Consider the following 26,732-nt stretch of genomic DNA (forward strand, 5'->3'; position numbering starts at 1 on the left):
TCTAAGACTATAGATATAGAGGCAGGTGGATTTCTGAGTTCAAGGCCAGCCTGGTCTACAGAGTGAGTTCCAGGACAGCCAGGGCTACACAGAGAAACCCTGTCTCAAAAAACCAAAAAGACTATAGATATGATTCACCTCTGCCCAGCTTAGTTTTACTTTGTATAGCATAGATTGAATTTGGGAATAGAATGATACAGAAATAATAATGGGATCAATGGGATGGCTCAGTGAGAAAGGATGCTTGTTGCCCAGTGGCCTAAGTTGGACCCTGGAACCCATATAATGGAAAGAGAAAAACTTTTTCCTCTTGTCTTCTGATCTCCATATATGCACTGTGCTATATATTTTGAAAAGACATTAATTTACTAACCATGACAAGACTCAAAGGTTTAATATTCATTATTTTTAATCATGCAATCCTCACATAAACCGTGACCGTGAGTACATACAATTAGAATTAGCAGTGGAGACCAAATTCTACTTTACACACAGGTTTTGTTTTTGTTTTTGTTTTGTTTTTTTTTTTTTTTTTTTTTTGAGACAGGGTTTCTCTGTATAGCCCTGGCTGTCCTGGAACTCACTCTGTAGACCAGGCTGGCCTCAAACTCAGAAATCCACCTGCTTCTGCCTCCCAAGTGCTGGGATTAAAGGCGTGCGCCACCACGCCCGGCTTACACCCAAGTTCTTAATTGTGCTACTGAGCTCAAATCAATTGCATTCAGTAAGTATGAGGGTTGTTAGTGTAGCTCAGTGGTAGATGTTCGCCTTGCTATAAGCAGGGCCCAGGGGTCAACCTCCTCCTCCTCCATCACCAAACAACAAGAAAAAAAGAATACCAATGGGAAACAACTGTTAAGAGGGAACTGTGGGGACTGGGGATTTAGCTCAGTGGTTGAGAGCTTGCCTACCAAGCACAAGGCCCTGGATTCGGTCCTCAGCTCTGGGGGTGGGGGAGGTGGGAGGGAACTGTGTGGGACTAGAAAGAAAGTGTTCAGAGCACTTGGTGTTCCTGCAGAAGACCCAAGGGTGGTTCTGAGAACATCCACACCAGGTAGCTCACAACTGTCTGAAACTCTAGTTCCAAAGAACTCAATGTCCTCTTCTGTGCATAAATCCACATACAGACATACACATAATTAAAAATAAAATTTAAATTATTTAAAAAAAAAATTAAAGACAAAAGATAAGTGTGGTGGCGCACACCTTTAATTCCAGCACTCCAGAGGCAGAGGCAGGTAGTCACTGAGTTCAAGTAACTCGCCATGCAAGTTCCAGGCCAGCAAGGACCATACAGTGAGACCCTGTCTCAAAAAAAAAGGTAGATATGGATGATTTTGATTTAACCTGTTGAGACTCTGAGTTCAAATCCCTCTTTAGGGCATTTAGCTACTAACCTATAATCCTAATTCACTTTTCCATCATCATAACTCAGAAGAATAAGTGTCTATATAAATGTTCCTTACCAGCCAAGAGCATGTAGAGTTCCCCCATCTTTGGCTGGAAGTTGATGGCTGCACTGAGAAAATGGAATGCTGATGCATACTGCTGCATAGTCAAATGGACAAGGCCCAGGTTGTACAGAATCTTCCAGTCGAAGGGTGCCAAGTAATTGGCTCGTTTTAGGCAGCTGATAGCCTGCAGAAACAGGAGCGCTCAGCCCAGGGCAAGGCAAGCTCAGCAGACCCAGTCACCACATGGATGGGTATCAATAAGGACTCCAAGGAACACTTACTGCCACATATTTCTTCTTGCCAAAGAAACACATTCCAATGTTATTCCAAAGTGGAGGACTTTCTGGAATAGCACAGGCTACAACTCTGTATTTGGTAAGGGCGACATCAAAGTCCCCATGAGTCTGCATCATGCTGCCTGCTGCCAAGATGGCCTGAAAACACAGTGCATGTAAACTTAGTACTTCAGTCACCAAGAAGCCCAAGCCCATGAGACAGTCTCCCGAGTGTACATAGTTAGCCCATCAGCCAGATGCGACCAAGAACAACTTCTAGGTTCATAAATAGACCCAAGCCACTAGGGCAAGGACTCCTAAAGAATGTCTTTGGAATCCCACAGCATTAAAAAAAAATAAAAAATAAAAAAGCATACAATGTCACTGGCTCCATCTAGCTTCAATTGTTTTCTACTTGTAGCTAAGGACTTCAATATTCTAATAACTGCTGCCATTTGTCTGCTCTACTTTGTACACTTAATGCTTGAGGCACCTCACACCTGCCTGTGGCTATTTAATACTCAGCTTTCTGGCTCAGGATGCAGTGTGAGTTGTCTTTAGTTTTTATCTGTCCAGCACTATCATTTCTTTAAGGAAAGGTACCAAGACAACAGAGCCAGGCTACTGACTTCCTAAATGAGTGAGTTTGTATTTAAACCATATCTGGTTGCCTCTCTCTCAGTAACGTTCATTCATTCACTTAATTTTCTCACCCTCGAGTCACATAAGGACGTTATGTGACTTCATTAGGGTCAAGAATCCTTCAACAGTTGTTGTGGAAGCTTGGCTAAATCCTCAAATAACACAAACTCTAAGGGCACTCTAATTTTACCTGCAGCAAAGATTAACAGTCCTATTACCATAAATGGACCACTTTTGAAGAAGCTGACTGTTAACACGTTACAATAGCTTCAATTACAACTACCTTTTAGAAATAAAAACTATGACTAAAAGGTGATTTGTGAGACAGGGTAGTCTACTTGCCTAACATGCACAAAGCTCTGGTTTTATTCACCAGCACTAATATACATACACACAAAGTTACCTTCTTGCATATTTAAAATGAGAAAGCTATCTTGTTTCTAAGGTCTGACCATCTCTAGGGGTCATGGGACCACCACAGCCTGCAGTACCTTGTAGTTGGCAGGGTCGTAGGTCAGTGCATTCCCAAGATGTTCAAATGCCTTCTGGTACACACCAAGCTTGAAAGAAAGCAAACCAAAAAATTTACCTCAGCAGGGAGATGTCAGTTCACAAATCTGGCCCACTATACCCTGAATGGAAACATGCAGTCATTTGTAAAGTTCTTTTGAACACTCATACCACAACACTTGAAAATAGTGATGCCCAGAAGTTCCTAATACCCAGGATACAATTCATAGGCCACATGAAGCTCAAGAAGAAGGCAGACCACAGTGTGGATACTTCATTCCTTCTTAGAAAGGGGATCAAAATACCCATGGGAGGAGATACAGAAACAAAGTGTGGAGCAGAAACTGAAGGAAAGGCCACCCAGAGACTGTCCCACCTGGGGATCCATTCCATATACAGTTACCAAACCTAGACACTATTGTGGATGCCAACAAGTGCTTGATATTGCTGTCTCCTGAGAGGATCTGCAAGTGCTGGACAAATACAGAAGTGGATGCTCACAGCTATCCATTGAACTAAGCACAGGGTCCCCAATGGAGGAGCCAGAGAAAGGACCCAAGGAGCTGAAGGGGTCTGCAACCCCATAGGAAGAACAACAATATGAACCAACCAGTACCCCCCAGAGCTCCCAGGGACTAAACCACCAACCAAAGAGTACACATGGAGGGACTCATGGCTCCAGCTACATTATGTAGCAGAGGTGGCCTTGTGGGACATCAATGAGAGGAGAGGCCCTTGGTCCTGTGAAGGCTCAATGCCCCAGTGTAGGGGAATATCAGGACAGGGAAGTGGGAGTGGGTGGGTTAGTGAGCAGGGGAGGGGGAATAGGATAGGGGTTTTTGGAGGGGAAACCAGGAAAGGGGATAACATTTGAAATGTAAATAAAGAAAATATGTTTATGAAAGAAAATTTTTAAAAAATATCTTTAAAAAAATTTTAATGGTATGTCAGTTTAAACTAAATCAATTTTTGAATAAATTTTATACCAAACCATAAATAGCAGTGATAATAAAAATAAAGTAGGTATACCAAATAAAACACAAATCTCCATGTGTGTGATTTTCTTATTTTTGTTCCTTTTTCTCCTGATGAAGTTAAATTATCTTCAGCCACAAAAATTTTTTTTTTCAGAAACACTCATGCTGATTGATATTAATGCCTCCTGACAGAGACTGTTCTGTTGCGCCTCCTCACAAGCCAAAGCCCAGATGACCCAGAACTCGAGGCTCTTCTTAAGCAATACTTATAGAAGCTACTTCAGAGGCATAACCTGAACAGCAAGACTATAGGGTGGACAGGGTAAGACAGCTCAGAGACCTGGAGCCTCAGGTGCTCAGGCCAACACAAGTGGCAGAGTCTTCCATCCACACTTAGCAATGTGAAGGGAAGGTAATGTCTCCTCTAAAAACCTACCCCTTGCTGCTCTCTCACCTACAGAACCTTGGATAGCAAGGTGAACCAACACAAACAGGCTCGGCCCCAGTGCCCCATAGAGTAGTACATGCATCAGTTCCCCTCCTTTCCCCCACACCAGAGAGCAGTGATGTGTACTATCTACTCATAGATTACTCATATACACTCTCATATATATGCTTTCCCTGTTGCATAAGATGAAAGATGTGAGGAGGAGAGAGATTACAACTTGGATGCAAATGTTAGTTCCCTTAGCAATGAATATAAAACAAACCAAGGTTCCTGTGTGTACTGTGACTGTTAATACAATGTGCCAAGTAGAAAAGTGAAGGAAACCACCATAGACACAAACCTAAAGCATTTCTAACACCAATATGTGAAAAAAGAGTTCTCATTACCTGTAAGTAGAGCAATCCTAAAGTTGTAAGAAGTTCAGTATTTTCTGGTGAGAACCTGTAACAAAGAGATGCTCACAAGGAGACCGTGGTTATGAGACACAGACGTGCGGAGCCGTCTGCCTCACTCCCAACACCCAGAACCTTTTTTTCGAGACAGGGTTTCTCTGTGTAGCCCTGGCTGTCCTGGAACTCACTCTGTAGACCAGGCTGGCCTCGAACTCAGAAATCCACCTGCCTCTGCCTTCCAAGTGCTGCAATTAAAGGCGTGTGCTACCTCCGCCTGGCCAGAACCCTTTCCTCTTTCTTTTCCATGTAAATTCTGAGAGCAGTTTGGCCATCTCCTTCAAAAGCAAATCCTCTCAATCCTGAGACAGCGAGGATCTGCTCAGCAGAAGGAAATGGGGCTTAGAGTCAAGACTCTTTTTTTTTTTTTTTTTTTTTCAGAGCACTTCTTTTGAACAGCAACCTTAAAAAAAGAACTGTGTGGAACGATTCTTCACACTGAAAATAATGAATTTTTTTTTTTTTTTAAGATTTACTTGGGGCTGACAAGATGGCTTAGTGGGTAAGAGCACTGGCTGCCCTTCCGAAGGTCCTGAGTTCAAATACCAGCAACCACATGGTGGCTTACAACCACCCATAATGAGATCTGATGCCCTCTGGTTCTCTTCGCCCTCGTCTGAAGTCAGCTACAGTATACTTATGTATAATAATAAATCTTAAAAAAAAAAAAAACCAAAAAACAACAAGATTTACTCATTTATTTTATTTATATGAGTACACTGTAGCTGTCTTCTGACACACCAGAAGAGGGCATTGGATCCCATTATAGATGATTGTGAGCCACCATGTGGTTGCTGAGAATTGAACTCAGGACCTCTGGAAGAACAGTCAGCGCTCTTAACCGCTGAGCCATCTCTCCAGCCCAATAATGAAATTTTAAGCCAATTCAGTCAGGATACACTTATGCTAGTCTCTCTACTGAGAATTCTGTCACTTTCCCTGTGCTAATAACAGTAGGCAGCCTACTTCCTATGTCATTTAGGGCTCTGAGGCCCCTGGCAATATGTTCTCCAAGTTAAACAAAGCCCCATACTAAATGGCCAAACTAAACAAAGAAGGCATACATCATCAGCCCTTGGAAAGACTTAGATATTGGATCTTGGGAGTAAACCCTGGCCTATTATCTGCCTTTTCAGTCTTTCACTGATGCTTGTCTTTATCAAAAAGCCAAAGCAACAGAGTTGAGACCATCTGAACACAGGATCATTCGTTTCACCAGTAAAGCATCAAAGAGCAAAGTAATGTTCCTGCTTGTTACCTATAGGAAGTCCAGAACTTACATAGTCAAAGCCTGTCCTGTGCCTGAGCTGGCAAACAACTTTCTCAGGATAATTGAGTATTTTTGTCTTACTTTTCTATAGTAAGTATCCATTTTGAGCATACTCCTTCCCAAACCACATAATGGACTTGTGCGTCCCACTCTTCTCATTCCATCAGTATCTGTTCCCCTTCCAACACTCCTTCTCAAATACTCAACTGTCCTGTTTTCTCCTTTGGGAAGATGAGTGATTCAAGTCACCCTCCCTGGAGTTCATGTGCACTAATTCACATGCCACCGTGTCCAGGACAAGTGTCAGGTACAGGCTTACTCTCATATCACAGGAGCTCTTGTTTCACGGCTCCTTCCTACCTGTCCACATTAAGTCTGACCTTACCAACAAACCTAAGAGATTTGTCTGTCACAGAATGTGGTTATAGAAAATGCAGAAATTAGTGCTGTGACTAATGTAGGCAGGAAGCTCACCCTGTGGTGGACAAAGCTAAGAAGTGACGAGTACTCTAAAAAAGAGCCGGGCGTGGTGGCGCACGCCTTTAATCCAAATCTTAGTTCGTGAGTCACATCTATTCTATGATCGAACACGACACCTGAGCATTTTACTACAGCTGTCCTATTTAAAACAAATAAGCCAGGTGCAGAGGTAGGTGGGCCTCTGTATGTTCCTGGCCGACCTCGTCTACATAGTGAATTATAGGCAGCCAAGGCTACATGCTGAGATCCTGCCTCAAATAAGTGAAACAAGATGACACTACACAGAAAAAACAAAAATTCCAAATGTGTCCCTAGAGAGGAAACTTGGGATGGGAAATTCGGCCATTCATTATCCACAGGTTAGACTACCCTAATGTTATTTTTTAAAGAAAAAGCAGCAGCCGAACTCATGATATTGGGACTGGAGTGCAGCTCAGTTGTAGCACTTGTGCACAGTTAAGCACAAGTAAGGCTCTATCCTCAGCATAAGAAACCAAAGTAAAAGGTGGGGGTATGGGGGATTTTGGGGATAGCATTTGAAATGTAAATGAAGAAAATACCTAAATAAAAAAAAAAAAGAGCGCACGCCTTTAATCCCAGCACTCGGGAGGCAGAGGCAGGCGGATTTCTGAGTTTGAGGCCAGCCTGGTGTACAAAGTGAGCTCCAGGACAGCCAGGGCTATACAGAGAAACCCTGTCTCGAAAAACCAAAAAAAAAAAAAAAAAAAGAAAGAAACCAAAGTAACACAAGCTATATTGGTCTCAAGCTAATAAAACCAGGTGTCTGTCTCTGAGCTAGGAGATTTCTGTTCCTAATATGATCTCCAGGAACTGAGGATCTGCTATAAAGTATTAAACTAGAAGATCACACAGACCCAAGTTCCTCCTGAGTGCATGTCCACTTCTGTTGCAGCTGTTTTCTCCTAATTTCAAACTGTAGTCTATAAGCAGCAAGTATGTGTGCAGTTAAAAACCCTAGTTTTAGGATTACTTGAAACTAGAGATGCTTACTCCATATTTAGTTTCCAGTATCGTCTTCCTTCAATATGGCCTGGAACATGTTACTCAGCTTGAAGGTGAAAAAATCCCACGTAAGGAACTAAATCCCCAGTGCTTGGCCTGTGAAGCACCTAGTCTAGGGCAGACACTACTGCAGAAGGAAGAAACTATCTGTTAGCGTTTACATGTCTCACTGCTTCCAGCAGGTATGTCAACCTGTGGCCTGTGGGCTGCATACATTCCAGCATAGGTCAATCTGTCCCAGCACAAAATGGCAAACATCATTGCGTGCGTGCGTACACAAGGTTTTGTTATTCAATTGTTCTGTTCTTGAGCATAAACTTTGTAGGTGATAACTTCATGCTGCAATGTTAAAAGGGTGGACATGCTGGTTGATGTCTAAGAGAAAAAGACACTTACTCTACTGCTTTCTTGTAGATCTCGATGGCTTTATCCAGGTCTCCCTGCAGTAAATGGATCTTCCCCAACATTATGTAAGTCAGGTCATGCTTGTTAAGCTGGAGGGCATTGTGCAGTTGATCTTGTGCCTAATTACAGTTTAATGGAATGAAGATAAGCAGATCAACGCCACTGTAGGACAATGGAGAATGTGATTACAGAGCTCTGGTGCACTTATGTGGGAACATCATGTCTGAGAAAGTAGCTCTCACAACCTAAGCATAGCCTAGCTAGCCTTGTTCAATTCATATAAGATGATCAACTTTATGCATGTTTTCTGTTTGACATTTACACCTATGACTTAAACTTTATAACCCCAAAGGGACATCATAGTACAGTATACAATACCACCCCAAACTTGATCCCACCTATACTCCTGACTACCTGTACAACCTTAGCCAAGCTGAACCAGTTTTCCTTGACAGTGTGAAAACAAATGAACACAAAAGTTGTTCTTATTTACTTATTCAACAAATACTTATTGAACGCCTGCTGGTCTAGATGGTATAGTAGAGTTAACACAAAAAATTAAGGCTATGGCTAGGACTGGCTCATGAGGCCCTGGCTTCAATCTCCAACATCACACAACAAAGAATAAATGTAATAACTTATTGCTCTGGAGGAGCCTATATCTTAGTAGATAAACAAAAAGGCTTTTGTTCATTCACTGACTCAACAAGGGCTTCTATAAATGCCAGGACTTGTAATTGTTTAGCCTGCTGAGTTTTATAATAAAGCTAAATAGAACTTTTTACCTCAGTAGAGGACTAAAGACTAATCCTGCCTCTCCTCTGACTTAACTACACTACACTAGCAGGAACGTGCCTGGTCAAACTGTTCTCTGAAGAGAACAATTTAATCATCTATACAAAACTAGATTCATCAAGAAACTTTTGTGTCCCCCCGAATATATATTTTATTATGTCTTACAAAAAGTAATTCTTACACTTCCATTGTTAAAATGCAGATTTTTTTCATAGCTCTGAGAGATAGACTAGGTTTTACCATGATCTTGCAAAAAGATGTCAGAGTTATTAGCCTTGTTGGATTGATATCAGTGACAGTCTTGATGGCAGCAGAAAAAGAACAAAGCTAAACAGTCCTAGGTTATAAAGGAAAACTCCCTAGTCACCATCACTACCTTCCAGGAGTCTCAGAAAAATCATCTATTCATCAATTAAGACATGTGCCTAAGGCTGGAGGCATGGCTTCATTCCCAACACCCAGTTGGTGACTCACCCTTCTCTAATTCTAGTTCTGGGGGAGCTGCTATCCTAGCCTCCAAAGGGACCAGGCACACATTTGGTGCACAGACATGCATGCAGGCAAAACACCCATAATAAAAAATGTCAAGGCCGGGCATGGTGGTACATGCATTTAATCCCAGCACTCGGGAGGCAGAGGCAGGCGGATCTAGGAGTTCAAAACCAGCATGGTCTACAGGGCTAGTTCCAGGACAGTTACAACTAGGAAAAGAAACCTTGTCTCAAAATCACCACCTCTCCCCACCAAAGAAAAAACAAACAAACTAGTTTATCTGTTTCTTAGTCTGAGCACCAAAGTAAGTTAAAACATGCTGTGTCTGATAGCAAAGTCTTATTTAGAGTACAGAGTTCAGAGTAAAAAATACACTCACATCAGAAAAATAAAGTCTCATCATAAAACAAAATACAATCCATTTAAATTCATTTTCACTGACCTTAAAAGCAAAAATGAAGGCCAGGTGTGGTGGCTCATCCTTTTAATCCAAGCACTCCAGTGGAAGAGGCAGGCAGATCTGTGAGTTTGAGGCCAGCCTGGTCTCAGAGTGAGTTCCAGGACAGCCAGAGCTACACACAGAACCCTGTCTCTAAAAACCAAACCAAGCCAGGCAGTGGTGGCACATGCCTTTAATCCCAGCACTTGGGAGGCAGAGGCAGGTGGATTTCTGAGTTCGAGGCCAGCCTGGTCTACAAAGTGAGTTCCAGAACAGCCAGGGCTACACAGAGAAACCTTGTCTCAGGGAAGAAAGAAAAGAAAAAAGGAAAGGAAAGGAAAGGAAAGGAAAGGAAAGGAAAGGAAAGGAAAGGGAGAAAGAAAGAAAAAAAAGACAACAAACAAAAAATCAAAACAAACAAAACAAAAATCAGTTGTTGTCAAATCATAAGATGGTTCTTATGGTCTTGGACACCTTAAGGGGGGGGGCGGGGGGAAGAGTGAGAGAGTGTGAGTGTGTGTGTGTTTCTTTGAAACAGTGTCTCACTAGCTCCAGGCTGGTCTCAAACTCAGATTCTTTTGCCCTTAGCCCCTTGACTGGTGAAATTACAGCAGTATGGCACAGTGACCTGCGAAGGTCCACGTTTTGATAAGTGTCTTACTAACATTAGTTTCTATACTAAACCATTTTAACAGGAGGTAGAGAGAAAGAAGAGAGGCGGAGGCAACTGGACTGCCACTTAAATTCTATAATAACCCCCCAATTCTTTTATTTATTTATTTTTAAAGATTTATTTATTATTATATGTAAATACATTGTAGCTGTCTTCAGACACTCCAGAAGAGGGTGTCAGATCTCATTACGGATGGTTGTGAGCCACCGTGTGGTTGCTGGGATTTGAACTCAGGACCTTTGGAAAAGCAGTCAGTGCTCTTAACCGCTGAGCCATCTCACCAGCCCCCAATTCTTTTTTTTTTTAATCAAAAGTAGGAAAAGTGAGTGATGACAGCATTGACATGGCCATAACTATAAAAGGCAGGTTTCACTGTCAAAGCTCAGCAGATAGAGACAATCAATACACAACGAAATGGGCAGGGCTCTTGTGTGACAATACCCACAGTCAACTGCAGTCAAGCACTCTCACCACTTGCATGAATTAATCACCTTGTTGAGCTGCTTTAGGTAAGTGTAGCACACTCCCAGGTTATGGTAGATCTCCTGCATGCAAAAGAAAGCACAATGGTTAGGTGTTAGTCACTGCAAGCACAGCAGCCTGCACACAAGACTGTGCTTGTTCAGCAAGGTGTGCCTTTTGAGGCATGCATTACAGTCAAGGGCTTTTGTGTTCATAAATACTTGTGATTCTACCAAAAAAAAAATCCTAAGTGTATTTTTTAAAACTAAAGCTATAAAATGTATGGTTGGAGTGATGGCTCTGCAGTTAAGAGCAGTGGCTACTTTTGCAGAGGACCTGAATTTTGAGTCGTAGCACCCACATAGCAGCTCACAGCCTGTCTGTAACTCCAGTTTCAAGATAACTCATGCCCTTTTCTGGCCTCCAAGCAACAGGCATATGAGGTACACAGATATTCATGTAGATAAAGACACCCAGACACATTTTTTTACAAATTATAAAATGCAAAAAGAGCAGGCAGACTCTTCCGAGATCTAAGTTGTTCTTTATGGTCCATACTTGTCTCCTCTGACCACTTTTCTTTCACAGCAGCCTAGGATCCAAACATTGTGTCCTTTTCTAAGGAGAAAACCCCCTATAGCCCCTGCTTCGTGGACTACAAGCTGGGAGCTCCACTGTTAAGGAATTCCTGTTTCCCTACTTCTGGATACCTGGGCCTTTTCTATAGAATCTGGAATTGGAAGGCGCTCTGGCCAGTGACAACAAGTACCACCTTCCCTAGTGATCCAGGAACCAGTGGTGCCACCTGCAGCCACTGTCATAAATGTGTATCTCTGACACTAATCTGTTGAAATCCATAGCAGAGGGCAGAGGACAAATTCATTCTTCTTTGTAAAGTTCCTTCCTATGGCTTTTCTACACTAGAACCAGAACTACAGAGCTAAGTACCTCTAGCAGTGTAGAAAGCTGTAAGACTCTCTAAATACATTCACTAACTACATACTAAATAGTCCTTTACAAAAAAGTTTGCCTACCTCTGACCTGCATGGAAAAGAAAGATGAATCAAAAGGCCGCAGTAACTACCTCGGCTGCTGATAACTTCTAATTCTAGTTTACTACAAGACTGACATGTATCTTCTGGCCTAAGTGTTGTGAAGTCTCTGGAATTCCTTTGTAATAAACTGACTTTATTAGCAGCTTTAGAAAAGAAACCAGGAGTAAGGAGGATGTTCCTGGAAGGCAAGAGGGCCAAGCACCTGTGAGTGGCAGGGATGCAGCCCTGTCTCAGGAACAGACCACAGAGCTCAGAGAAGCTAGTTTAATGTGTTCCACACCTCCTCAAACAACAAAACAATGAGTGATAGAACTTGATGCCCGTTGTTAGTGATAGGCTTGATGCCTGTTGTTGTCATATACCTTACTTTAATTCTCTAAGAAATTCACAGCATCGGTATAGTTTTTCCAGTTTTATAGGAAACCAAAGCTCGGAGAAGTTAGTTTCCCTAACCCAGGAAGTGCCAGTGCTGGGGCGCTTTGTCTTCTTTCTTTAGTTGTGTATCCTAACTATGTACACACAGCGTCACAGACTCATGCACCCAACACCATCCGATCCAAATACTATAACATTTCACTCATAAGTACTTCAGTACATGTTTCTCAAAGACATGATCTTTAAAAAAAAATCAGGGCTAGAGATGGCTCAGCACTTAAGAGCACTGGCTGCTCTTCCACTGGGTTCAGTTCAAAGCACCCACATGGTGACTTACCACCAACCATATGTAACCTCACTTCCAAGAGATCCAACATCCTCTTCTAGCCTCAAAAGCACTTTACACATGTAGGCACACAGACATACATGTAGCCAGAACACTCATACACACAAAATAAATTAAATAAATATTTGAAAAAGTTGTTTTAAGCTTATAATACTATTATTATCCACCTGAAAAAAGCAATCCTAAAAACTAGTCTGTCTCATGAAGCTCTCACATTCTAAAATTATTTTTTTACTTAAACCACAATAGAAATAATGTCTACATTACCAAGAACTGTGCCTTCAATTCAAGCCTGTCTCCAAAACTTGTATATATTCCATTTCATCAGGGAATACACCTTTCTGGCCCTTTAATGCTCTCTACATACACTAATCGCTAACTCAGCCCTGATGAATCTCTGCAGTAGGTGATACCTGAAAAGAAAGCACCAGTACACCTTCAACAGCTAACAGCCAGCGCAGGAAGTATGCAAAGGCAAACAGAGGAGGGTGGAGTCAAATCCATCCCTCATAAAAGCCACAAGGCTCCTGTCTCTGACAGGAAGTGACAATGAGTGTAGCAGACAGTGAGAGGATGAGAGGAGCTGCTCATCCTCCAGAGACCCAGTCCTCTTCCCTTCACTACAGCGCCCCTCTCCAGTTAGGAATGGCTCCAGATTAAACAAGCACTTTCCAGCCTTCCTTTCAGAGGCTATGGCTGATGAGATACAGCTGAGGTTCCTTTGGGACTCGCTCTTCCTTGCTTCTTTGAGCTCCTTTCAATGAATTAATACTTCTGAGCTGCAGCAGGCGCCATTTAACTAACCATGAGTAAGTCTCAGCCCTGAAATTCTAGGACCACAAATTAATGCAAAAACCCATGATATGGGCTGGAGAGATGACTCAGTGGTTAAGAGTGCCGACTGCTCTTCTAAAGGTCCTGAGTTCAAATCCCAGCAACCACATGGTGGCTCACAACCATCTGTAATGAGATCTGACGCCCTCTTCTGGTTCATCTGAAGACAGCTACAGTGTACTTGGATATTATAGTAAATAAATTAAAAAAAAAAAACAAACCCAAAAAGATAAAAAGATAATTTGTATTTACTGAAAAATGATGTGACTAGAGTTAAAAAAAAAAACAAACCCATGATATGGGTTCATGGAGGGAAAAAACTCTTTGTAAAGGCAATGTTTAGTCTGACTTTGTTTTGTACTTACACATAATTCCCAATTTACATAAATGCATGATGAAAATAGGGGAGATAAGGAAGGTGAATATGCTCAAACTATGAAAATGTCACAGTGAAACTCACTGTTTTATATAGTTAATATACACTAATAAAAAAGAGAAGATGATGAAGGGAAAATAATCAGAAGAGTCACTTAAAGTTTTCATAACCCAAAGAAAGAGGCAAAAGAAACAGCTGCTGACTGCTAAGCAGATAGGGTAAAATATGCAAAGTACATATGAAGACATCTCCTGCTGATGCTTACGAACTCCAAATGTACCCACATGACCTCTAAAGCTCTAGGAAATGACATGGGAAAATCACGGCTGGAATCACACCAGTACAAACCTGTCAGCAACACTAACAGCTGCAAAATATAAACCAAGGTCTACAAAGCTATGCAGAAATGCCATGTTGAGGACAGAATCAAAGACAGTGAACATCTAAGAGCTCTAGCCAAGCGCTAGGCAGTGGCTGAGTACCACTGAGGCAGACCCATCTCTCTGGGTTTGAGGCCAGCCTGCTCTACATAATGCATTTTGGGCCAGCCAGTGCTACACAAATTGAGACCTTATTAAAATAAAAAAAGAGCCGGGGGGGGGGGGGTGGTGGCGCACGCCTTTAATCCCAGCACTTGGGGGGCAGAGGCAGGCGGATTTCTGAGTTCAAGGCCAGCCTGGTCTACAAAGTGAGTTCCAGGACAGCCAGGGCTACACAGAGAAACCCTGTCTTGAAAAACCAAAAAATAAAAAATAAAAAAAGAGCTATTTGCTGAGAAAGCAATGCTGTTTCTCACTTACCCAGTCTTTCTGGTTAAGTTTAGCTGCTTCATTATATACTTCAGTGGCAGCTTTGTGTTTTCCCAGAAGAAACCTGTGAAGATACATTTCCTATAATTATTACTTCCTCGATTCATTACTTTTGGTTTGTTTTTGAGGCAGTTCCTTATGTGACTCCAACTAGCCCCCAATGCACTGTGTGACCAAGGATGACTTGGACCCGCGATCCTCATGCCTCCAGCTCCAAGTACTAGGATTACGGGTGTGCACTGCCACACCCAGCTAACCTAAACTCCTGTAGGATTAACTCTACAAATTCACATTTTACACATGTTCCAGAGCTAAAACTTGTATAAGTGTTTTTCAAAAAGTTGAGCTGGTTGTATGAGAACGGCAGGGGGCACCATTGCGCCCCAAAAGCAGAAGCTCTTGAGGCAGAGCTTGTGTCAGCGCTGTTCTAAGACAGTAAGGTCATCACACACCAATGTTGGTGGCATTCTTCTGTAACTACTCTCTGTAATGTTTTATAAAAGTAGACAGCCGGGCGTGGTGGCGCACGCCTTTGATCCCAGCACTTGGGAGGCAGAGGCAGGAGGATTTCTGAGTTCGAGGCCAGCCTGGTCTACAGAGTGAGTTCCAGGACAGTCAGGGCTATACAGAGAAACCCTGTCTCGAAAAAGCAAAACCAAAACCGAAAACATAAAAAATAAAAATAAAAGTAGACAAAACCAACAAAAGGTCAAACCATATGCCATGGAGCATAGCCGCCATCATCTCTCAACCTGACCCAGTAAGGGCATATCCTTTTCCTCCTCAACCCATGTCCCTTTTTGATCATGAATTTGAAGAGAACTGAGTTCTATATGAAAATGATGCCAGTAAGAAAGGCAGTGTGGGGAGGAACATGGAGATGGCACTGCATGGAACACTAGGGTGTGAAAACATTTATGAAGACTTTACAAGTATTTCCATAGAGGGATCCGCAGGCCATGTGCTCAAAATACCTCACGTTTACTATATGTCAATATTCCACCTAACATCAAAACAACAAGCTATGACTTGCCCATGTGATTATAGAGGAGTTATGGGATAATACACTGTTCTCATCCAACTAGAAGGTCCGGAGTTCCTTAATACTAGCTGACTTCCAGATTAATCCATGCTCTTCAAGATGAAGCCATCATACTTATTACTCATTGTCCTACATAGCAATCATCTGGCTGATACAGCAATAAGTTTTCCCCAAAAATCACTTCAAGAGACAGCATTTTATGTGGTCTTCTGTGATTGTTCCAGTACTCACAAAGATCTGGCCACCTGCTTGAGATTATCAGCACACTGTGGGCTGAGAACAGCACATGTCTGAAAGAGTTCTAGGGATTCTTGGATATTTCCTTCCAGGCGAAAAATCAGTGCTGCCAAGTAATAGAAAATACAGAAAATAAGCCGTATTCTTAGAAGTAGAGACTGGCATCAGAAAGACTGGAGGAGGAGGAGGAAGAACAGCTAAAATCAGAGAAAGCCTTTAATCCAATCAGTCATCACTAGATGGGTAGAAACAAGCAAAGTGTTACTAAGAGGAAGCCCATAGTAAGCTGAGATTTACCCATTCTGCTTCCAGCATCTATACCCGGATAACAGGTCTTTTACAAATCACAGAAATTCTTTATAAGAATAATATTTTGAAGGGCTAGAGGTGGCTCAATTTGTTAAGAGCATTTACTGCTCTTGTAGGGGACTGGGGTTCAATTCCTAGTATCCACATGGTGACTCACAACCACTTTTTATTTTATGTATATAAGTGCTCTGTCTACACACACCAGAAGAGGGCACCAGATCCCATTACATATGGTTTGTGAGCTACCATGAGGGTGCTGGGAATTGAACTCAGGATCTCTGGAGGAACAGTCAATGCTCTTAACCACAGAGCTATCTCTCCAGCCCCTTACAACAACTTTTAATTCTAGTTCCTGGGGACCCAATGATCACTACTGGCCTCCACAGGTACCATGCATGTACATGCTGCACAGACATACATCCAGGCAAACACACATACATGTAAAAAAAAATTTTTTTTTTGGTATTTTCGAGACAGGGTTTCTCTATGTAGTCCTGGAACTCACTTTACAGACCATGATGGCCTCGAACTCAGAAATCCACCTGCCTCTGCCTCTGCCTCCTGAGTGCTGTGATTAAAGGAGTGCGCCACCACTCCCGGCAAAATAATTTTAAAATATATTTTAAAAACATGTTTACCCAATGTCAGGCACTGGCCTCCAGATGTGTGCACAATCCATACACAGAATTATGTTCAAATTTCAAAGGATAGTAAATAAGACTTCTCTGAGACGTTATCTGAATTTAAGTCTTCCCTAGGTTGTTTGGGTTTTTTTGTTTGTTTGTTTTCCAAGAACCTGGGCTAAATATATTTTTCCAGTAAGGAAAGAAACAATATGTCTTACCTTGGACATAGATAGCATATTCACATAGCCCCTGAGTCTCCTGAAGCTGCTCTTTGATCACAGCCTAAAAGAGAAGAATAGCTGAGTAGGGGTTAGGTGTTACCAAAGCAGCAGTAGAGGCAGACAAGGGACATAAAACACCTAGGACATAGACAACAACTAAAAATGTGGTTTCATCAGGAGTTTTGTTTTCATCTCAACTCTTATGATCACTTATTTCAGAATAAGATTAGCAACCTAGGGGCTCTCAGAATATTCTGTATGTGCATCCCTCATTTAGAAATACTTTTAGGGTTGGGCATGGTGGTACACACCTTTAATCCTGGCACTCAGGAGCAGAGGCAGGTGGATCTCTGTGGTTTGAGGCCAGCCTGGTCTACAGATCTAGTTCCAGGACTACACAGAGAAACCCTGTCTTGTAAAAGAAAAAAAATACCTTTAGTACTTGCTGCTCTTTCAAAGGACCCCCGATGGCAACTCACAATTGTACAGATAGTACAGTTGTGTAACTCTGTAACTCCAGTCTCAAGTCCCAAGGAATCTGATGACATCTTCTGGCCTCCTCAAGCAATACTTGCTTGAGACAAACAGGTAAGCAAAACACCCCCACATAAACTTTAAAATTTCTGAATAAGTTTTGTATTTTTGCATTATATGCCATGCACTGTGGTATGTGCCTACAATCTCAGCACTCAGGAGGTGGAGACAAGAGGATCAAGAAGTCAAGGTCAACTTCTACTACCTATTGAATCGGAGGCTACATGCAACTGTTACAAACAAAACCAAAAACCACCACCAACAACAACCAACAAATAGGAGATAAGAACTTCATAACCCTAAAGTCTAAACCACTGTCCTGACCAGACATGGAGCACACACCTTTAATCCCAACACTCAGAAGGCACAGGCAGGTGGATCTCTGTGAGTTTGGCCTGTTAACAAGTTCAAGGCCGACCAGAGATACAGAGGAAAACCTCATCTCAAAAAATTAAATTTAAAATAAACTACTATCTCGTCCATAACAGAAAAAAATTTCTCAACCCCTAGTTAAAATCTAACTAGGCATGCTAGAAAACCATGAGAAAATTTTCAAGCAGCATGGCAGATGCTAGTGGTTCTCAGGAGAGAACAAATCACACGGGCTCTCTGCTGTGACAGACCAGGCCCAGGTGCTTAACTCTCAAAAGGCAGCATCGACAGCCATCCCAAGAGGATTAAGAAAGGCTTCCCAAAATGAAAAGCTTCAAACTGTGCTGGCAAGGGGCAGAAGAGGAGCTGAGGCAAATACGAGGGTGGGAGAGGGGACAGAGTGTCATACTAAAGGGTTTGAGTACAATGAGAATCCCCACAGTAAGCAGGAAGGAACCTGCTCCTATTTGCTATGTAGAAACACACTGAAAAGAGACAAGATCGAAGTCAAGGCTGGTAGATAAAATATTGTTTAGATTAAAATAATGATGTTTAAAGCAGGAAGCTATTAGCTGCCACACGGTGCTGTAGACACTGACAGTGTCTGTCTGCCCAGCCTGTCTCTTACCTTGCAAGCTTCATAATCCTTCCGGATATAGTGGAGATGGATCAGCCAGTTCTGTTTCTCCACAATAGGGAAGTCTGGAGCTAGAGAGCATATTTTGGCAAAACAAACAATACAGTAAGTGTTAAATTTTCTCCTTTAGCGGAGTTCTCATGTCTAAACCAACCACAAGCAATTACAATAGTGCATTAAATTCTTCATGGAATTTGGAAATGTATGGAAATATCTTGTTTTCTTAATTTTATTTATTTTGTGGCTCCCCATGCGTGGGTACAGTACTATAGCATACATAGAGGACAATTTGAAGAAGCTGGTTCTCTCCTTCCACCATGTGGGTCCTAGGTATTGAAACTGGATCAGCAGACCCACACACACATACATTAAAAAAAAAAAGTTTTGAAACCAGTAAAAGAGGAAGCTGGGGATACAGCTTAAGAGCACTTGCCTAGCACGTGCATAGTCTTAGGTTCAACCCCTAATACCACAAACATTTCAATGAAAATAAACAGCCCTATGGATGGCAGAACTAATGTTTTTTGTTAACAATATTCAGGTATTTCTCTAATATCTGATGACGAGGAGGACATCCCATCCAAAGTCCTTGAGAATCCCCCAGTGACAGTCACAACCTGAAGTCAGTCCTCCTAAAGTGTCACAGGTTAGCAGATGGAGGATTCTTGTTCCTCTAAATCAACAACAATACATCACCTCTGAGACCAAAAATGTAGCACTTCACAGTCTGGGTCTTCACTAGGCTTCCAAGGATGAATTTTTATAAAATCGCACACTAGCTAAGCATGCAATATCCATAATCCCAGTAATTGGGAACTAAAGTATAGAAAGTGTCCCAAGTCAACAGCCATGGGTGCAGGCCCATCTTAGAAATAAATATGGCATGTTTCCCTCAGGAAGCTCACAAAGCAAGGCCCTATATCTCAAGGCAAAAATTTTTAAATAAAAAGTCAATGTGCCAGGCAGTGGTGGCGCACACCTTTAATCCCAGCACTTGGGAGGCAGAGGCAGGCAGATTTCTGAGTTCGAGGCCAGCCTGGTCTACAGAGTGAGGACAGCCAGGACAGCCAGGGCTATAGAGAGAAACCCTGTCTTGAACCCCCCGCCCCACAAAAAGTCAATGCAACACTTACTTAATATATACATAAAATTAGTGGAGGTCTGATTTGTATAAGAAAGTAATGTTTATAACACAAATAGAAATTAGTGAATACTGACATAATAACCAAAATCCATTTAAATACATTACAGGCCAATAAAATCTAATTGGATAAAATAAAAACTAGTCATTGTGTAAGAGCTGGGCCATGGGGCTGGAGAGATGGCTCAGTGGTTAAGAGCACTGAATGCTCTTTCAGAAGTCTTGAGTTCAATTCCCAGCAACCACATAGTGACTCACAACCATCTGTAATGGGATCTGATGCCCTCTTCTGGTGTGTCTGAAGACAGTGACAGTGCACTCACATACATAAAATGAATAGATCTTTAAAAAAAAAAAAGGAGAAAAAAGAGTTTGACCATTACTGGTTTTCCTAACACACTTTACAAAGCTCTGGTATGCATGAAACAGAAACACACACAGATTCACACACATGTATAGACACATATATAAAATAAAATTAAATACAGACCTTTTTTTGACCTAGGTTTTTGAGATTCAACAGATGCAGGAACCTGAGTTTTCTGAAATGAAAGAGGATGCCTGTGTTAAAGCAGCACTATGTATTGCTAATTGAAAGCACATTCACATATCAAGAATGACCAGTAACTCACCAGTCATGTATTCAATTCATAGCATGAAGAAACATAAAGAGGCATTCTGAGTATGGCTTTATACCACACGATTCTTTAGCTATCCAACTTGCCCATAGTGCTTAATGCACAGTATATGTTTATTTATAATGTACCAAAATTACAATGTACAACATACACTCATATTAATATACTAAATTCTGAAATATCTCATAAAGTATGTTTAATGTTCTTCTTAGCAGCCAAATCAGAAATTTTTTTCAACATTTGTATATGTGTGTACATGCATATGTATGTACAGAGGGGACATCATTCAAGAATCTTTTGTCCCCTTCTGCAATGTGGGTTCCTCATGAGGATATAACTCTTGTCAATCTTGGTAGCAAGCCCTTTTATCTTCTAAGCCATACCCCCAGCCATGGTCTCTGTTTGATAAAATGAAGGTAGAAAGCTCAGGCAGTAAAGAACCTGTGGGACAGGCTTGAAGACCCAAGTTCTAGGTACCAAGAAAAAGCTGGGCATAGCATGTGTGAAATCTCGAGACAAGCACTGCTCATCATCACCAGCCTAGACAATCATTAGTTCCAGGTGCAGTCAGAGACACTGGCTAAAAAAATAAGGTGCAGAGCAATTGAGGAAGATGCTGGATATAAAGATATTGTACTAACTTAGCACTGTAACTTATTAGAAAATCTTTAAGTGGATTTTTCTTTTATCAGTTCCCTAATTTTATACATCATATACCACAATAAGGGCCAGTTGTGGTGGCACGTGCCATTAATCTTAGTACCCAGGAAGGCAGAGCCAAGAGTACCCAGGCAGAGTTGCTAACCTGATATATCTAGGACAGCCTTGCTATACAAGTGAGACTCTGTCTCAAAACAAAAACAAGAACAGCAAGACTATTTATATACCTTAATATAAGGAGGGAAATATTGGTTGCAACATTTTTAGAAGCAATAAAGGAAAGTGTCTGAAAGATTTATTATTTTATGCATATAACCGTTTGCCTGCATGTATATACACCAAGTGTGTGCCTCATGCCCACAGATATCAGTAGAGGCATCAGATCTCCTGGAACTGGAGTCATGGATGTCTGTGAGCCATCACGGGGGTGCTGAGAATGGAACCTGGATCCTCTGCAAGAGCAACAAATGATTGTAACCACTGAGCCATCTCTCCAGCTACAAAACAAAAACTTTAATTTTAAAGGGTATACCCCAGACTGGCCTAAAACTCAGGATCCTCCAACCTCTGCCTTCAACATATACAACAGTGTGCACCTGAATAACTGGCAAAAGAAACTTCACACTCAGCTGCACCTTAAAGCAAGCATGGTAATGCATGCCTATAAGCCATCACTTAGTAGGCTGAGAGAGGGTGATATCCAGTTTGAGGCTAACCAGGATAGAAACACAGGCAAACCCTGTTTCACAAAACAAAACAACAGGAGTGGAAGATGGCTTGGCTGTTACGAGTACTGAGTAATCTTACAGAGGACCCAGGTTCAATTCCTGGCATCCATGTGGTGGCTCACAACAGTCTGTAGTTCCAGTTCCAAGGGATCCAGTGCCCTCTTCTGGCCTCTGTCGGCATCAGGCATGCAAATCATGCACTTAAACATATTCAGACAAAACATCCATACATGTGATCTTTTGTAAGAAATTAAGTACTGCAGGAGGGATAAGAAATTGCAAACTTGGGCTGGAGAGATGGCTCAGTGGTTAAGAGCACCGACTGCTCTTCCGAAGGTCCTGAGTTCAAATCCCAGCAACCACATGGTGGCTCACAACTATCCGTAATGAGATCTGACGCTCTCTTCTGGTGCATCTGAAGACAGCTACAATGTACTTACATATAATCAATAAATCTTAAATAAATAAATAAATAAATCTTTAAAGAAAAAAAAAAAGAAATTGCAAACTAAGTAATTCCCACTGAAATCCAGCCCTGGCACAAGAAAATCTAATGGGCTGGGGTGACATGCGTGGTACAGTACATGCCTAGCATGTATGAGACCAAGTCTAATTCCCAGCACCACAAATGACAACAGCAATAATAGTAATAGTAGGCACACGTAGAAGACTCAGAATGTCAATTTATAGACTCTTAAGGTTTTTTTGTTTTGTTTTGGGTTTTGGTTTTTCAAGACAGGGTTTCTCTGTGTCACCCTGGCTGTCCTGGAACTCACTCTGTAGACCAGGCTGGCCTCGAACTGAGAGATCCACCTGCCTCTGCCTCAGAAGTGCTGGGATTAAAGGTGTGCGCCATCACTGCCCGGTAACTCTTAAGTTTCTGAAGAAATTACATTAAGAAACGAGAAAACAATTGGAACGGAGTAAATTTGTAAAGTATGTAAGTATTGTCAGCATCAGAATACAAAAAGAAAAAGTGTAGCTCATGGGATTGCCAAGACAGAAGCATGAAACTAAAATTAATGTAGGAAACAGGCAGACGGCAATGGGTAGTAAAGTCTCTGATGACCCCATAGCTTGCAGGAATAAGTATTCATGTGAGGCTTCGTTCTAAAATGTCTTTGATAGTGATGAAAACAATGCTATGTGGCCACTTCCTCCTTGAAGAAGGAAGGAGGATATTAAGATTCATGAAGCTCAAAGTTCCAAGATGCAGACACACAGGGTCATAAAAGCAGTAAATAGTTGCTGTGGAGACAGTCTGGGGGGACTCACTGAAAGCTGTACAGGAATGCAGTCACCTGCCAATCAACTAATAGACTTTTTATTGCCTTAAATCCGTGACTGATCAGTCTTCTCTGGTGGATATCCCACAATAATGGTGCCAGTATCTTAAACTTAGAATATTAAGCAGATTATTTTATCTTTTAGCTTATGCACTGAGATTTCTTCTCTGTACTGAGTACTCTGCTGGTATCACTCTGTGAATAAAATGGCAAACAAAAGAGACCCCTACAAGAGACAGCACTGCACTATAAGACTGTCAACCAGAAGCAACTAATTTGTCTGTTTTCCATGGTGTTTTTCAAAAGACAATATAAAAAAACCCCCACTAAAATCATTCATTAGTTCAGGACAGGGTTTGAAACCCAACAGTAAAGGACAAGGCTTCATGTTTTTATTAGGGATGTCTCCAAAGTTAAATACAATTACAAACATAGTCCTCAAAAATCAATTACTGTCAAAAAACTAAAAATAGAATAATCAGTCCTTGCTCAATGGCATATACCTATGATCCCAGCACCTTGGTACTGAGGCAAGAGAACTGTAGTCTGATCCTAGCCTAGGCTATATAAGAAGACCCTATCTCAAATCAACAAAACATCGTATGATCCAGCTATCCTCCTACTAAGTACATACCAAAATAAAATACACTCATTCTACCAAAGAGATACTGTGTTCTTCATCTACTGCAGCATTCTTCACAGTATCAAAGTAGATAGTCAATGGAGTTACCCAAGGATGGATAAATAACAAGTGGGTAAATAAACTGTGGTATGTGTTAAGGCCTAGGTAAAATATTAAGGTCGAGATGGACTGTTAAAGCCTAGGTAATATGTTAAGGCCTAGGTAACAGATACTTGACTACCCTGCCATTATAAGGAAACTCTCTCCTATCTTTCTGCTGTTGCTAGGAAACTTTCTAATGCCAAGATTGATTACATATTCTGTTATGTTATGTGCCCTTGAAAACCAGTTATAATAAAAAGTCAACAGAACTGTTTTATATAGTTACCCACAATAAGCTTGGATCTGAACCAACTACCCAACCGTACTTCCTGTACCTGTGTTCAAGTTTTTATGGGATAAGCTGCCACCGAGATGGACCCCAACATAAGAAAGATACCCGCCCCAATATAAGAAACTATTTGGAATAAAACTTTCATTCTGAGTAGTGGTCGAGTAAAGTTTAACTTCCCAAAACCTCCCTGGGAACTGACATCCTACTTGGCAGAAAGAGACATGTACACAGGTAACTGACATCCTGGTTGGAAAGTTAAGACATGAATATTAGACAAGTCCCATCCTGATAGAGAAGTTAGGACATGAATATTAGACAAGGCAGGTTTCCTGCCACAGTTGAATACCCCAACCAATGGGAACAGGATCAATGTACAACACAACACGTTCCTAAGGAAACCCCTATCCCTAAATCCTGATTGGTGAAATAATTTGGCACAGATGTTTGTGGATTTGGAGCTTAAAAACCCTGTAAGATCTTAACTTGGGGTCATGGCTCAGTTCCCGAATCTGGACCATGGCCCTGGTTGACCAGCATCTGCTCAATAAACTATCCCTGTCTGACTGAGATCAGTGTGTGTGTGGTTTGTGAAGAGATTCCTAGACTCCAGTAGTATGCATATATTATTTAGACATGAAAAAGAATGAGGTATAATCTGTAGTACTGTGGAAAAATTATGCTAAGTAAAATATGCCTGGCAGAGAAAGCAAAAGCGTGTTCTCACTCCTATGTGGAAACTAAAAAAGCTGATCTCAAAGGGGTAGCACACACCTTTAATCCCAGGCAGCCTAGTCTACTCTCTAGTTCTAGGTCAGTTGGGGATACACAAATAAGCCCTATCTTTACAAAAAGCAACAAACAAAGTTGATTTCATGGAAACAGAGAGTAGAACAAGAGGTCGCCAAAAGTTAGGAAAGGGAAAAAATGGAGAGAAACATTCAATAATATTCAATAACAGGAGCCAAATACCAACAGACAGAAGCAAATGCTTATGTAGGGGCTACTGTTTGCAACAGTTTATATGCTGAGATGGAAATGGTGATGACCCTGACTTGACCATTACACACAGTACACTTTGTACCGACGTATCATCATCACACTGCACCTCATAAACATACAACTATAAGTCAATCCAAAAAAAGGAGCTAGGAGTGATGACGCACTCCTGTAATCCCAGAAGTTGAGGGATTAAAGGTGGCTAATCCGTAGCCAACATGAACTACAGGTGCAAATACCATGTACATACAAGACTGTCACAAACAAGCAAAGTCATGAGTGATGCAAAAAATCAGTTACTACTGGGTCAGCCTGAATTCACACAGGCTGTTGTAGAATTAACTAATGATTTAAACCAGCTGAGTTCTGAAACAGGGCTTTTCCGAAATCTAATCGCAGCTGGGAAAACAGGCCAGTCGCAGTGAGAGGGCAGAGGCGCTGAAAGGTTCCCGGCTTCATCCAATTAAATTACCAATTTATGGGATATCAAAAACTGCCTAAAGAAGGTGCAGTATCCCCCACCTCACGCCCACCCCCAAATCCTAAGAGTAGGAAAAACATCATTTCCAAAAAACCTCTCTCTTCTGCCCAATCCCAAAACAGACGAAGCGCTGCACACAGGTCAGCATTCGCCAAACGCCCAGCCAGGCGGGGAGCTGGACCGCGCCTCCTCCCGGAGGGACTACTCGGCGTACGCCCCGGCCCCGCCACCCCAGCCCGGCCGGCCGCCCCGGCCCGGCCCCGCCTGGCCCGGCCCCGCCACGACGCCCCGCCCTGAGGCCGCCACTAAGCCTCCGAGAATCTCTCCGCTTACCATCCCAAGCTTCTCCTCAGCCATCTTGGCTCCGCCCACCGCTTCGTGACCGGAAGCCGACCGTTTCCTGGGCGACCAGCTGAGCCGGAAGTCAAAGCCAGGGAAGGAAGGAGGAACCTGAGCCCGTAAGGAGTTGCGAGTGCAAGGCCAGGCTGTGAGGTCGGTGAGTTCCAGGGTCTCAGCCACAGATGGATGGCTTAGTTCGGAAGGAATAGGTGAGGGGACTCGCAGCCAGAGCTTAGATAGCTCTGTACCGGGCTGGACGAATTTAGAGTGGAGCGTGTCAGTTAGATATTAGACAACGAAGTTTATAACTTATGTTTCCAAGAGATTTGGTCTATGCCTTACATTGGCAACAAAATTTTTCAATGACATTTTGTGAGGAAAATATGCTTTCATCACCAGTGGGAACAAATTGGTCAAGCTTCCAATAAGAGCAGCTTAGCCACGACTACCAAAATTAAAAATGCATATAACCTTAACCCAACTGTTTAAATTATAGGAATTTATTCTATACATATAGACATAAGACATGGCTTTATATACAGAGGTATCCGATGTATCATTGTTTGGAATAACCAACACCCGAAAAACAACCTAAATACCCAACAGTAGAAATCAAATAAATGATGTGTGGCATTTGAAAAAAAAAAACTATTTACAAGGTAAGAGAATTGCCAAGGTATTCTATTATCAGATAAGGACAATGTGCAAGAAATGTATATAGTTTCTATGTTAATAAGAAGAAAGCAAAACTAAGAATATTATGTACACAATTCTTTATTAGAAAATATTTCAACTGGGCGTGATGGCGCATGCCTTTAATCCCAGCACTTGGGAGGCAGAGGCAGATGGATTTCTGAGTTCGAGGCCAGCCTGGTCTACA

The 26,732-nt window shown here is 41.9% G+C and overlaps 1 protein-coding gene across 3 annotated transcripts in view; it reads right to left on the reverse strand.

Annotated features, from left to right (window-relative positions):
- The window catches only part of Bbs4 (Bardet-Biedl syndrome 4), a 28,367-nt gene extending 2,479 nt beyond the window's left edge, over positions 1-25,888 (reverse strand). Inside the window, exons 1-12 of one of the 3 annotated variants that reach the window (XM_021171612.3) lie at positions 25,847-25,888; positions 20,199-20,250; positions 18,559-18,638; positions 17,022-17,085; positions 15,863-15,974; positions 14,581-14,653; positions 10,824-10,877; positions 7,925-8,052; positions 4,693-4,747; positions 2,863-2,931; positions 1,736-1,888; positions 1,467-1,638 (exon numbers count right to left, since the gene is read on the reverse strand). In XM_021171612.3, the coding sequence (XP_021027271.1) occupies positions 1,467-1,638; positions 1,736-1,888; positions 2,863-2,931; positions 4,693-4,747; positions 7,925-8,052; positions 10,824-10,877; positions 14,581-14,653; positions 15,863-15,974; positions 17,022-17,085; positions 18,559-18,638; positions 20,199-20,250; positions 25,847-25,870 (1,036 nt within the window). In that variant the 5' untranslated portion in view covers positions 25,871-25,888. Of the gene's footprint in view, positions 1-1,466; positions 1,639-1,735; positions 1,889-2,862; positions 2,932-4,692; positions 4,748-7,924; positions 8,053-10,823; positions 10,878-14,580; positions 14,654-15,862; positions 15,975-17,021; positions 17,086-18,558; positions 18,641-20,198; positions 20,251-25,846 lie in introns of those variants that run through there. The other 2 variants (XM_085844675.1, XM_029481824.2) reach the window with 2 other exon arrangements.
- Positions 25,889-26,732: the final 844 nt, after the last annotated feature.

This window comes from Mus caroli, unplaced genomic scaffold (genome assembly GCF_978045245.1).
Source record: "Mus caroli unplaced genomic scaffold, Mus_caroli_1 scaffold_11, whole genome shotgun sequence".
In the NCBI taxonomy this organism is placed as follows: Eukaryota; Metazoa; Chordata; class Mammalia; order Rodentia; family Muridae; genus Mus; species Mus caroli.